We start from the raw sequence: 12,096 nt of genomic DNA, 5'->3' as shown, positions 1-12,096 counted from the left end.
AGAGAGATTTGTATTTATAGACAAAAAAAAAGGAACCGCGGTTTTGACTGAGGGGCGGCTGAGTGGTAGTATCGTAATTATGGATTGAGTTACGTGGCATCTTTGTTTTTGTCTCCACGACACGAACGGGGAAAGTGAGTGAAGAAGCATTTTTCTCTCTTCAAGACTTTTTTTTCTTGCCTTTTTTGTGGTTTTTTCTTTAATGATATTAACCAAACTATAAAGCGCAGATTTTTTTTTTTACAAAATCTAATTACAATATCAATAGATTATAACATTATTTATGAGTAATGTTTTAACTTTTTTTATTTTAGTGTCTTTTAAAACTATATAATTATATTATTTTATATTTATATTACATAAGAAAAGTATCTAAAATATTATATAATTTTGTTTTTAATTATTTTAGCCCGTTTCATTACAATTTTTAATAAAATATCTGTAATTTGCTTGATTAAATCTGTGATATATAGTTATTTGATAAACTTTTAATTATAAAACTTATTTGATGTTAATTTGTTGACTAACATTTTTTTGTATAAAGTTATCTGATGTCAAATTAAACCCAACATAATCTCATACATATAATTATATGTTCTTAAAAATAAACAAATTTAAGAATAAGAATCTAATATTTATTAATTTTAACAGAATGCAAATTTTTATTTATGAAAATACAAAAAATAATATATTAATTCTATTAATTTTATATTAAATGATTTTTATATAGTATCTAGACCCACAAAAATAGTTATACTTATTTCAGATTTTATAAAATATTTGAATAGTTTTAAATCAAATTACTTTAAAGAATATAAATAAAATCTAGAACGTCAAAATCTATACTATTAAAGCATAATTATAATAGGGATTCTGCCATTAGTTTTCAATTTATTTACAATGTTCTGTCATTGCTTATTTTTAGGATCTATATACAAGTTTATTAAATAATGGCACAAAAAATTAAAACACTTCGTAAACATAAAGGTAAATTAAGAAAAAGAAACCATAATATTGTTTTGGTATCTTAGTCAAAACAGATAGAGATAAAAATTTATTCTGATAATTTATTTTGAAAAATTATTTTTTTATTTTTATACTTATAGATTGTTTCATCTAGAATCATATTTACTCACACGAATTAAAATCATCAATAGGTTATCGCATCTTAGTTTGATCATTAAATAAATCAAGACCAATACAAAACAGAAAAATAAACGAATAATTTTTTTACTAATCAATATTTACTTGCGATTTGAAGTGTTTCTACAACACAATGAACATTGTAAGAAAATTATTCGTTTAGTATCTTCTTAAAGTTCTTAGATTTACCTTCAAGCTACCATCTAACTCTATGGTTCGAGGGAAACTCTCAAATTTTTACTGGCAAATCCTCAACTATATTTTCTCACAAAAACAATCCTCCACTATTAAGCGTCTAAAATTCAATTGAGCACCATCAAGTGGCGAATTTAGGATTTTTTTTGTGGGGGCATAAAATAAATAAAAGATAAGTAAATAACATAGGAGGGGATTTGAACCAATGTCTAGGGGAAAATTATTCATTTAGTATCTTCTTAAAGTTCTTAAATTTACCTTCAAGCTACCATCTAACTCTATGGTTCGAGGGAACTCTCAAATCTTTACTGGCAAATCCTCAACTATATTTTTGCAAAAAAACAATCTTTCACTATTAAGCGTCTAAAATTCAATCAAATAGCGAATCTAAGATTTTTTTTTTGTGGGGGAATAAAATAAATAAAAAATAAGTAAATAGCATAGGAGGAGATTTGAACCATGGTCTAGGGGGACAAACTAATGACTGAAACCAACTATGCTATAGAAAGCTTGTTAATTCTTATGCAAATATATTTATTTCTAGATTTTTGTGGGTGCAGCTGCCTCCTCCTTACACAACTAGGTTCGCCACTGGCACCATGCATGCAAGTCACTCTCTCTATATGTTGAATGATTTTATACATGCATGTCATATATATATATGTATTTATTTAATACATAAAAGTAATATTAATTTACAACTATTTGTGTTTGAGAACCTGTGCAAACAAATCATTTTTCACAAAACAAGTTTTATAGATTTTGAAACCCTAGATATATTATATTAAGGTTTTCAAGTCAGTCATTCATTCCAGACCCACCTTATACGCGGTGATGCATCATTATCAGGATTTGTTTTTATTCATTTGGGTCACGAACTATTTCGAAACGGACATGTACTTTCGTCTTACGCGTTACATGTTTTTTAGTCAGAAATTGTTTGGGATCAAAAGTCAGAACTTCTAATGATGGTTTTTGGATGTGTTTACATGTGTGACGGAGGAATTGAGCACTGGAATATAATTATACGAGTAAAACAAAAACAGTGGGTTGATGCATGAATGAAACTCACATCACAACTGTGATAAAAGTATCTTAAGAAATTTTAATTATAAAGGTCAAATAATTATTGGAACGTGCCGAGAAAAATAACAAAGAAGACTTTAGATTTTCATGATGGTCAAGATGGGGGACACTGGAGACATTTTGTAGCAAAGCATGTCCCCCGTTGACCAAGTCTATTATTCGTCGCGTATCATATGGCAATCTAAAATCAATGAAATCATATGTTAAAAAAATATTAGGTTTTCTGGTACTAATAAAATATGTCTAATTCGTGTTTGTTTGTTTTAGATTAAGGACAGCCACATGTTCACTTGAATGAATCATAGGACACCCCTTAATATATATAAGTAATGTTGCCTAAAATTAGTTAGTGAATGTAGTTCAAATCTCTTTATTAATAGTTAATAATCAAACTGATTTTACTAAGATCTGTACAACAGTGTTTACAAACTAAAAACACAATATCTAACTTTACATTTCTATCATGAGATTCATGCATTAGTTACTGGGGAAGGAGATTTCAAAATTACCAACTCGTTATTGATTGTTTTTAAACAAATATTTGTTATTTATCAAGAAACTAACAAGAAAAGTTATTAATTCTGTACCACAACTAAGTTATATATGATTAGAAAATTTTCACTATGGTTGCATTTATCATTTTCGAAATAATTAAATTTGATTAAAACAAATAAAACATCTTTAAAATATTGTATTTTAAAATAAACTAATAAATATTGATATGCTTTAAATCTGATATTTGTTGAAAAAATGTTAGTTTCACAACATATAACAAAGGTGTAAACTATACAACGTTTTGTAAAAGAGATTAGCTAATACAATATTTTTTAAAGAATTAGGCTAATACAATATTGTGCTAGCTGGTGTAAGATATGCAACATCCTACAAAATGTGTAAGCAAGTGCGATAATATTACGTTAAGTTTTAGCTTCAAAGAAATTGTAGAAGGTGTAAGCTATATGCAACCGTCAACAGATTGCATGAGGTGTAAACTATTCAACAAACTACAAAAGTGTAAACTACTTTGCTGGTTACTGAAATGACACTGCTGTTAGTTTAAAGTTAAACAACGTGAAAACAAATAGCACTACTTGCTAGTGGTCGTACCTTGCTATGCTACATTCTCGAGTTCCATTCCTTGCTGGTGCAGTGAGCTTTGAGGATTCAGGTTTCAGCGTTGGTATGGGTCCTTCGCAAATCGCAACTCATGAGTCGTGACTGAGTAATAATTCAGCTATACCAAAAGAAAAATTAAGAAAAATGTGAAAAAAAATCAAATCCCTAAGTCAGAAGAAAATGTGGGCTTTAGCAACTCCTGGGCTTGTGCTATGTCTTACGTACAAAAAAATCATACAGGAGTTTAATTGCAAGTTTGTAACCAACGTGATTTCGTTTCCAATAGTATAAAGTACGAAATAAAATATAAACAGCAAAAGTACATGCAAACCTCATGATCTTTTTCATTCGTATGACGTGATAGCCAAAAACAGCTATTGAATCCTCAGACGCTCTCTTTTAATTACATTATACCTTATGTAAAACAAGTTCAATTCATTATTTATACAAAATAAAGAAATATTAAAACAACGCACGGGCTGTAATCCTCTATCTAATCAGGTTTTAAATATCTCAAAAGGTAGGAACATCATGCACATCCTAAGAATCTTGATTATAGTTCCTCATGTTTCTAGCATGTCTAAGTTTCTCATAACTACCCTCGTTATCATCATCATCATCTCGACCGTAATGGCAAAATCCTCTTTTTCTACTTCCAAATCTTCTTCTCAAGATATCAATTCTTCCTATAAGGTGAAATCCAATAGATTTCTACCAAAGTTGTACGGAGATTACGGGTTTTGGAACCCTAGCCCGGTTTATGGAGGAGGTTTTCCTTATCCTGGACCAGTGCCTCATGGAAGTCTAGGTTCGCAACAGAGACATAAGAAGCTAAAATAAACCTGGAAGTTATGATGGATGATCTTCAACTTTGCTACTTACGGGTGTGTTCCATAAATAAGGTAGTCTAAGGAATGCATACATACGTCATATGAATAATGTATTCATTCGTGTTTTGTAGTAGATATATACAAAGTAATTAGTTATGTACACATTTTGTTCCACTCTCTAGAAAATCTATGTATGTGTAATTATATTCTTAAGAGTATATTAGCATCAGCATAATATGAAATATCTTCATTAAAAATTAAATGTGTACAATGTTCACTATATATACATGTGTATAATTAACTACTTTAACCTCTACTCTAACTATTCATTTACAATTGTGTGTTATATACACTAATAGTCCCCCTCAAGATGGTGTTAGAAGCTGATGAAAACCTATCTTGGACATGAGTTTATGAAACAGAGTAGGGTAGAGTGGCTTAGTGAACGGATCGGCTAGTTGGTTCTCCGATCTCACATGAAGCGTTTTGATCTGACCAGTCGCCAACCGTTCTCGAACTGAATGACAATATCGCTCTATGTGTTTGGTCCGCTCCTGAAAAACGGGATTCTTGGCTATGTGTAGAGCTGCAGTACTGTCACAGTAAAGTACTGGTACCGTAGGAGCAGAGACCTCCAAGTCATTAACCATCCGAGATAACCAGATGACTTCCTTAGTAGTGTAAGCCATCAATCTGTATTCAGCCTCGGCTGATGAATGAGAAACAACGTCTTGCTTCTTTGATTTCCAAGAAACCAAAGAGTTGCCAATGAATATGCAGAATCCTGAGATAGATCTTCTAGAATCAGGACAGTGTGACCAATCTGAATCACAGAATGCCGTAACCTGAAAATCATCATCAACATGATATAAAAGAGCTTGACCAATTGTTCCTTTGAGGTAATGAAGAATCTTGTGAGCCGCCTTAAGATGAGGAAGACGAGGAGCTGAAGAAAATTGACATAGCTTATGAACCGCAAAGCATATGTCCGGATGTGTGATAGTAAGATATAACAACTTCCTGATTAAGCATCGATAACCTTCAGCATTAGGAATGAGCTCACCATCTTTAGAAGAAAGTTTGATGCTGGGATCCATTGGAATCGGAGAAGGACGACAATCAAGAAGACTAGCATCCAGGGGCGGACCTAGGTGAGAGGTAGGTGGGGCATGTGCCACATACAAGAAAAAAAAATTCATTAGTTTCTTTGAAGATTTGAGGAACTCAAGTAACTTAAATCTCTTATGCCCCATGCACATTTGGCTAAGAACTTTGTGATCTAATATAGAGTGCCACATGTTATAACATTTGCTGGGTCTGCCCCTGCTAGCATCAGTCAGCAAATCAAGAATATACTTGTGCTGATATAAAGAGATTCCAGAAGCATAACGAGCAATTTCAATGCCCAAGAAATACTTTGGAATTCCTATATCACGGATCTTGAAACAAGCAGAAAGTTGAGCAATCATGGTAGAGATAGAAGCTTCGAAGTTACTAGCAATGAGAATATCGTCTACATAGACAAGAACCAGAAGAAACTTCTCACCAGAATGAGACCAAAACAGAGTGTGGTCACCATTGATCTTTTCAAAACCCATATTCAGAAGGGTTGTTGAAAATTTTAGAAACCACTGTCTGGATGCCTGTTCAAGACCGTAAATAGACTTCTTGAGCCTCAATGCTGCATTCTGTGGCAGATTGTTTCCCTTTCTTTCGGCATAACCTTGAGGAATATCCATATAAACCTCTTCTGATAAATCTCCATTCAGAAAGGCATTAGAGATGTCTAACTGATGAAGAAACCACTTCTTCTTAGCAGCCATGGCAAATAACATCTTGACCGTTACCATCTTAGCAACTGGGGAGAACGTGTCAACGAAATCTACACCTTCTCGTTGTGTGTAACCCTTGGCCACCAAACGAACTTTAGGACGCTCAACTGTTCCATACGCATTCAGTTTGAGCTTGAAAAGCCAACGATATCCAATAGTCTTCTTTCCCTCAAGTAAAGAACAAACTGACCAAGTATCAAGTTTCTCTAAAGATTCAAACTCGTCGTCCACAACTTTACACCAGATTTTGGACTTCTTCGCCTCATAGAAAGTGGAAGGAGCAGTAAGCATAGAAACTGAAGACTTGATGAATGAAAAATAAGAAGAAGAGAGTTTATATCATAAGAAAGAAAATCAGAAAGAGGATAGAAATAATGAACAAAAGTTTGTGTTTGAATAAATTTTACATTCATTCAAAAAAAAAATAGTATACTGTAAAATATGTTATGTCATATGTTGATAGTTTTAATTAAAACGAAACTATATAGACTAATAAATGAAAGTTATGTGTAGAAGATATTTATAGTTAATCCATGTTGATTTAAAACTCAAAAATCATGACTTTTCAAAACTTGTGATTTCTAAGAAAATGATAAACATATAGAAGAAGATGACTGTATATTTCTATATATATATATATATATAAAACAAATTTAGAGTGTAATTCTTTTTAAAAAAATCAAATCAAGAGATGATACTTTTTAGTTGAAATAAAAATTTGACAAGATGTAGTGAAAAATTGGATTCAATAAAAAAACTCTTCGCAATGACAGGATTTTTCTGGAATGTGAGAGGGTTTAACAGAAGAACGAAGCAGGATGTAGTGAGAAATTGGATTCAATAAAAAAACTTACAATTTGGAGGGATTTTGGAGACTCGTGTGAAAGAGAAGAAGGCGCAACAGATTGTGTCATCAATGTTTAATGGCTGGTCATTCATAAGCAACTATGAATATTGAATACAGTAGAAAAGGGAGAATTTGGGTTATGTGGAGTTCAAATGTTCGGGTCACACCGATCTTTAAGAGGGAGCAAATCATTACTGTGTCTGTTTTGCTGGAAGAGGAAGAGGAATTCATATGTTCTCTTATCTATGCAGAAAATACGGTGGAAAACAGAAGAGAGTTATGGAATGATATAAAAGCGCATCAGGATTCTCCTTTGTTTAGGAGTAAGGAGTGGATAATTATGGGAGACTTTAACGAAATTTTGGAGGGAGAGGAGCACTCGAGTTATCAGAATTCTGGTCTTGTGAGTGTGGGAATGAGGGAGTTTGAAGAGGTGGTTCAATACTGTAATTTCACTGATTTGGGTTCACAAGGTCCGAGATATACCTGGTGCAATCAAAGAGAAGAGCGGATAATTTGTAAGAAGCTAGACATATTTTTGGTGAATGACACTTGGATAAACAAAATGGCTCAGTCGTATGGAGTTTTTGAGGCCGGGAGATGCTTTGATCATCTCAGGGGAAGGTTTCACCTGCACATAGAGGCAGTGGAGAAAAGAAGACCATTCAAATTTACCATTGTGGTGGCAGAAATGCTTGGGTTACTCAAGATGATTGAAGACTACTGGAAGGAAAATTCAACTCTATTTCAGTCAACTTCAGCCTTGTTTAGATTTTCAAAATATCTAAAGGCTTTAAAGCCTCTGATAAGAAATCTGAGCAAGGAAAAGTTGGGTAAATTATCTATGAGAGCTAAGGAAGCGCACCAAGATCTTTGTGAGAAGCAAGAGAGACTGCTAAATAATTCAACTCATGATAATATAAGAGAAGAGCTTACTGCTTCAGAAAGATGGAATAGGATCTCTGGTATAGAGGAGAAGATTCTCAAGCAAAGGTCGAAGATGCATTGGATTGAGCTGGGTGATAGGAAGAACAAAGTTTTCCACAGTGCTGCCAGAATAAGGGAGATGAGAAATACAATTCGAGAAATAAATTGTCGGTTTGGTGCGATTGTCAAATCTCAGGAATAAATTAAAAGGGAGGCAGAGGGTTTCTTCAATGAATTCCTTTCGTATGAACCAGACAATATTCATAGTATTGAAGTTGATGAGATGAAGGAGATTCTCAATGTATGATGTTCTGAAGATGAGTGTTCTCAGTTGATTAAGCCCGTTACGGATGAAAAGATTTGAGTTGTTCTGTTCAGAATGCCAAGTAACAAAGCCCCAGGACCAGACGGGTACACTACTGAGTTCTTTAAAGCCGCTTGGAGTATCATTGGCAAAGACTTCACCACGGCTGTTCATTCTTTCTTCAGTAAAAGCTTCCTGCCTAAGGGATTGAATACAACTATTCTAACGCTAATTCCAAAGAAGGCTATTGCAGAAAAGATGAAAGATTACCGGCCAATCTCTTGCTGTAATGTACTAGACAAGGTGATTTCAAAGATAGTAGCAAACAGGCTAAAAGGTACTCTTCCGCATTGCATCACTTACAATCAGTCTGCTTTCGTTAAAGATAGGTTGTTGGTTGAGAATCTTTTGCTGGCTACTGAATTTGTAAAGGATTATCACAAGGAAGATGTTTCCTCTCGACGCGCCATGAAAATAAACATTGCAAAAGCTTTTGATTCAGTGAACTGGTCATTTTTTCTCACCACATTGAAAGCCCTGCATATTCCGGATCAGTTTGTCAGATGGATTGAGTTATGCGTGTGTACTCCGTCCTTCTCAGTGCAAGTGAATGGGGAGCTTGCAGGTTTCTTTCAAGCAAAAGGGGTTTAAGGCAAGGCTATGCGTTATCACCTTACCTATTCGTCATCTGTATGATCGTTCTCTCGCGTGTGATTGATAGAGCAACTGAGAAGAAACAAATTGGATACCACCCGAGATGTAAAAACATATTGCTGACTCATTTATGTTTCACAGATGATTTGTTGGTCTTTACTGATGGGAAGAAAAGATCTATTGAGGGGATTATGAAAATATTTGAAGACTTTGCAGGTATGTCAGGTCTCAAAATCAGTCTAGAAAAATCAACTCTTTACACAGTTAGGATATCAGAAGAGCAAGAAGAGGATATATTGTCTCGATTCCCATTTGCTACTGGTCAGCTGCCTGTGCGATACTTGGGGCTCCCCTTCCTAACTAGAAGAATGACAGTGAATGACTATATGCCACTGGTGGAGAAGCTTAGAAGTAAAATGAAACTGTGGACTGGTCGTTATTTATCTCATGGGGGAAGACTACAACTCATCAGTTCTGTTATAACAAGCTTAGCAAACTTTTGGCTCTCTACTTTTCGTCTTTCGAGTAGTTGTTTGAAAGAAATTGAAAGCCTCTGCTCCGCTTTTCTATGGTCTGGTCCGGAATTGAAGACCAGTAAAGCGAAGGTGAGCTGGAAAGATGTATGTCTTCCTAAAGAGGAAAGGGGCCTAGGACTCAGACCTTTAAAGGAAATTAACACAATATTATGTTTGAAGTTGATCTGGAGAATAATTTCAAATAGAGTTTCTCTCTGGGTAAAATGGATCCAATGCTATCTCATTCACAAGGGTTCGTTCTGGCCTATTAAAAGTAGCACAGTTTCGGGCTCCTGGATGTGGAAGAAACTATTGAAGTTGAGAGAGCTAGCGATGTTGTTCCTTAAAATGGAGGTGCACAATGGAAGACATACGTCATTTTGGTATGACTCTTGGTCTCGGTTGGGTTGTCTGGAAAATATTTTGCGAGATGGAGGGAGTATTGATCTAGGCATTCGAGAAAATGACTTTGTTTTTGATGTGTTGAATCATCATCGAAGAAGGAGGCATAGAGTGCAAGAGTTGAATGATATTGAGGACGAGATTGAAGTTATTAAAAGAAGAGTGAATCAAGATGATGATATTTCTTTATGGAGGAATTCTGATGATAAATACTCTAAAAGTTTCTCCAAGAAGACAACATGGTTGTGCTTGCGCCAAGCTCAACCTCGATGTGATTGGAGCAAAGGTATTTGGTTTCCACACTCCACGCCTAAATACTCCTTTCTTGTATGGGTTGCAATCAAGAATAGACTGCAAACTACTGACAGAATTCAGCAATGGAATAGACAGTGAATGGAGATTGTGTACTATGCCAAGAAATGCAAGAAACTTGTCAGCATTTTTTTTTAGTTGTCGATATTAAAGAAGGATTTGGAAAGATATGGTGGGTGGAATTATGAGAGAAAGATTCACCTATGAATGGTCTGAGATTCTTAATGTGCTATCGCATACAAGGAATATGAATACAGAAGGCTTCCTCATTCGCTATGCCTTTCAAACTCTAGCTCATTGTATATGGAGAGAGTGAAATGTTAGAAGACATGGGGAATCTCCTATGGCTGTGGAAGTGCTGTCAAAACTTGTAGATAAGATGATCCGCTTGAAGTTGCTTTTGGTAAAAGGCAAAGGTAAACAATACCTTGAGGAGAGTATGATCAAATGGTTTGAGACAAGAATTTGAAGAGCAGAAGATTGAAGAGTAGAAGTTTATTATAGAAGTTTGATATTCTCTATGTAAATATCAAAACTGAGGCACTTGATGTACAAAAGTTTGTGTTTGAATAAATTTTACATTCATTCAAAAAAAAATAGTATACTGTAAAATATGTTATGTCATATGTTGATAGTTTAAATTAAAATGAAACTATATAGACAAGGCCTGGGCATTCGGGGTCCCAATCGGATTTCGGTTTTATCCAATCGGGTTTCAGTTTTTCGGGTTTATCAAAATCAGCCATATTCGGATTATGAAAGTTCGGTTCGGGACCGGTTCGGGTTCTATCGGGTTCGGGTCGGGGTTAGTAAATCTTCAAAGAACCGGTACAACCCAATATACTTTCGGGTTCGGGTCCCAATCGGTTTTTCGGTTCAAAAGTACCTGATTTTTACCTATTTTATAACGAAAATATGAGTAAAATCGGTTCTTCAGTTTTAAAATACCTGATTTGTACCTATTTTGTAACCAAAACTTAAGTAAAATCGATTCAAAAATAAGAAACATCAACCGTGATCATTCAAAATCAAACGAAAAGTAAACATATTTACTGATAAAATGAAAACCAAATAAATAAAAGCATAAAACGAAAACCTAGTTCTCATGAAATGAGAAACATTGTTTAACGAAAACAAAATCAAAATCTAAATACTTCAAGATTCAACGGCCATCTTTAACCATCAATCTTCATGTAATAGAACCACCAACCTTCATGTAATAGATAAGTATTTTAGATGTTCAATATTTCTTAGTGTATTTTGGATACATATTAGGAATTGAGATCATGTTTGGTACAAGATCTTTTCGAGGTTTTGAATGTTTCGGGTTCTATCGGATATCCATTTAGATTCGGGTTCGGTTCGGATAATACCCATAACCCGAAATACCACAAAACAAGACCCATTCGGTATTTACGTCGGGTTCGGATCGGTTCGGATTCATTTTTATCGGATCAGATTCGGCTCGGATTTCTGGGTTCGGTTTATTTGCCCAGCCCTAATATAGACTAATAAATGAAAGTTATGTGTAGAAGATATTTATAGTTAATCCATGTTGATTTAAAACTGAAAAATCATGACTTTTCAAAATTTGTGATTTCTAAGAAAATGATAAACATATAGAATAAGATGATTGTATATTTCTATATATATATAAAAAAAATTTAGAGTGTAATTCTTTTTAAAAAAAATCAAATCAAGAAATGATACTTTTTGTTGAAATAAAAATTTGATTTATTATATTTTTTTATGAATATTATCCAAATAAGATTTTAAGAAGAATAAATAAATAAGATGTAGAGTTGAAATAATGGATTAGCATTTTATTTTCAGTTAGATAGTTAATTATAGTTTCTTTGTTCAATATATACAAATCCAAGTTCCCCTATAAAATTGCATGGTTATTGAAAAACAAAAAAAAAATCTTTGGAAA

The 12,096-nt window shown here is 33.8% G+C and overlaps 1 protein-coding gene across 1 annotated transcript; it reads left to right on the top strand.

Moving 5' to 3' along the window:
• Positions 1-3,916: 3,916 nt before the first annotated feature.
• LOC106357439 lies at positions 3,917-4,583 on the top strand. The gene has a single exon (XM_013797115.3). The coding sequence runs from the start codon at positions 4,072-4,074 to the stop codon at positions 4,378-4,380; it is 309 nt and encodes a 102-aa protein (XP_013652569.1). The 5' UTR covers positions 3,917-4,071; the 3' UTR covers positions 4,381-4,583.
• The last annotated feature ends 7,513 nt before the right edge of the window (positions 4,584-12,096 follow it).

Source organism: Brassica napus, chromosome A7 (genome assembly GCF_020379485.1).
Source record: "Brassica napus cultivar Da-Ae chromosome A7, Da-Ae, whole genome shotgun sequence".
NCBI lineage: Eukaryota > Viridiplantae > Streptophyta > Magnoliopsida > Brassicales > Brassicaceae > Brassica > Brassica napus.
This window is presented reverse-complemented; position numbering and strand designations above follow the sequence as displayed.

What these genes read in the sequence shown, in the direction of transcription:
- LOC106357439 (XM_013797115.3), top strand. Translation starts at nt 4,072, where the DNA reads ATGCACATCCTAAGAATCTTGATTATAGTTCCTCATGTTTCTAGCATG.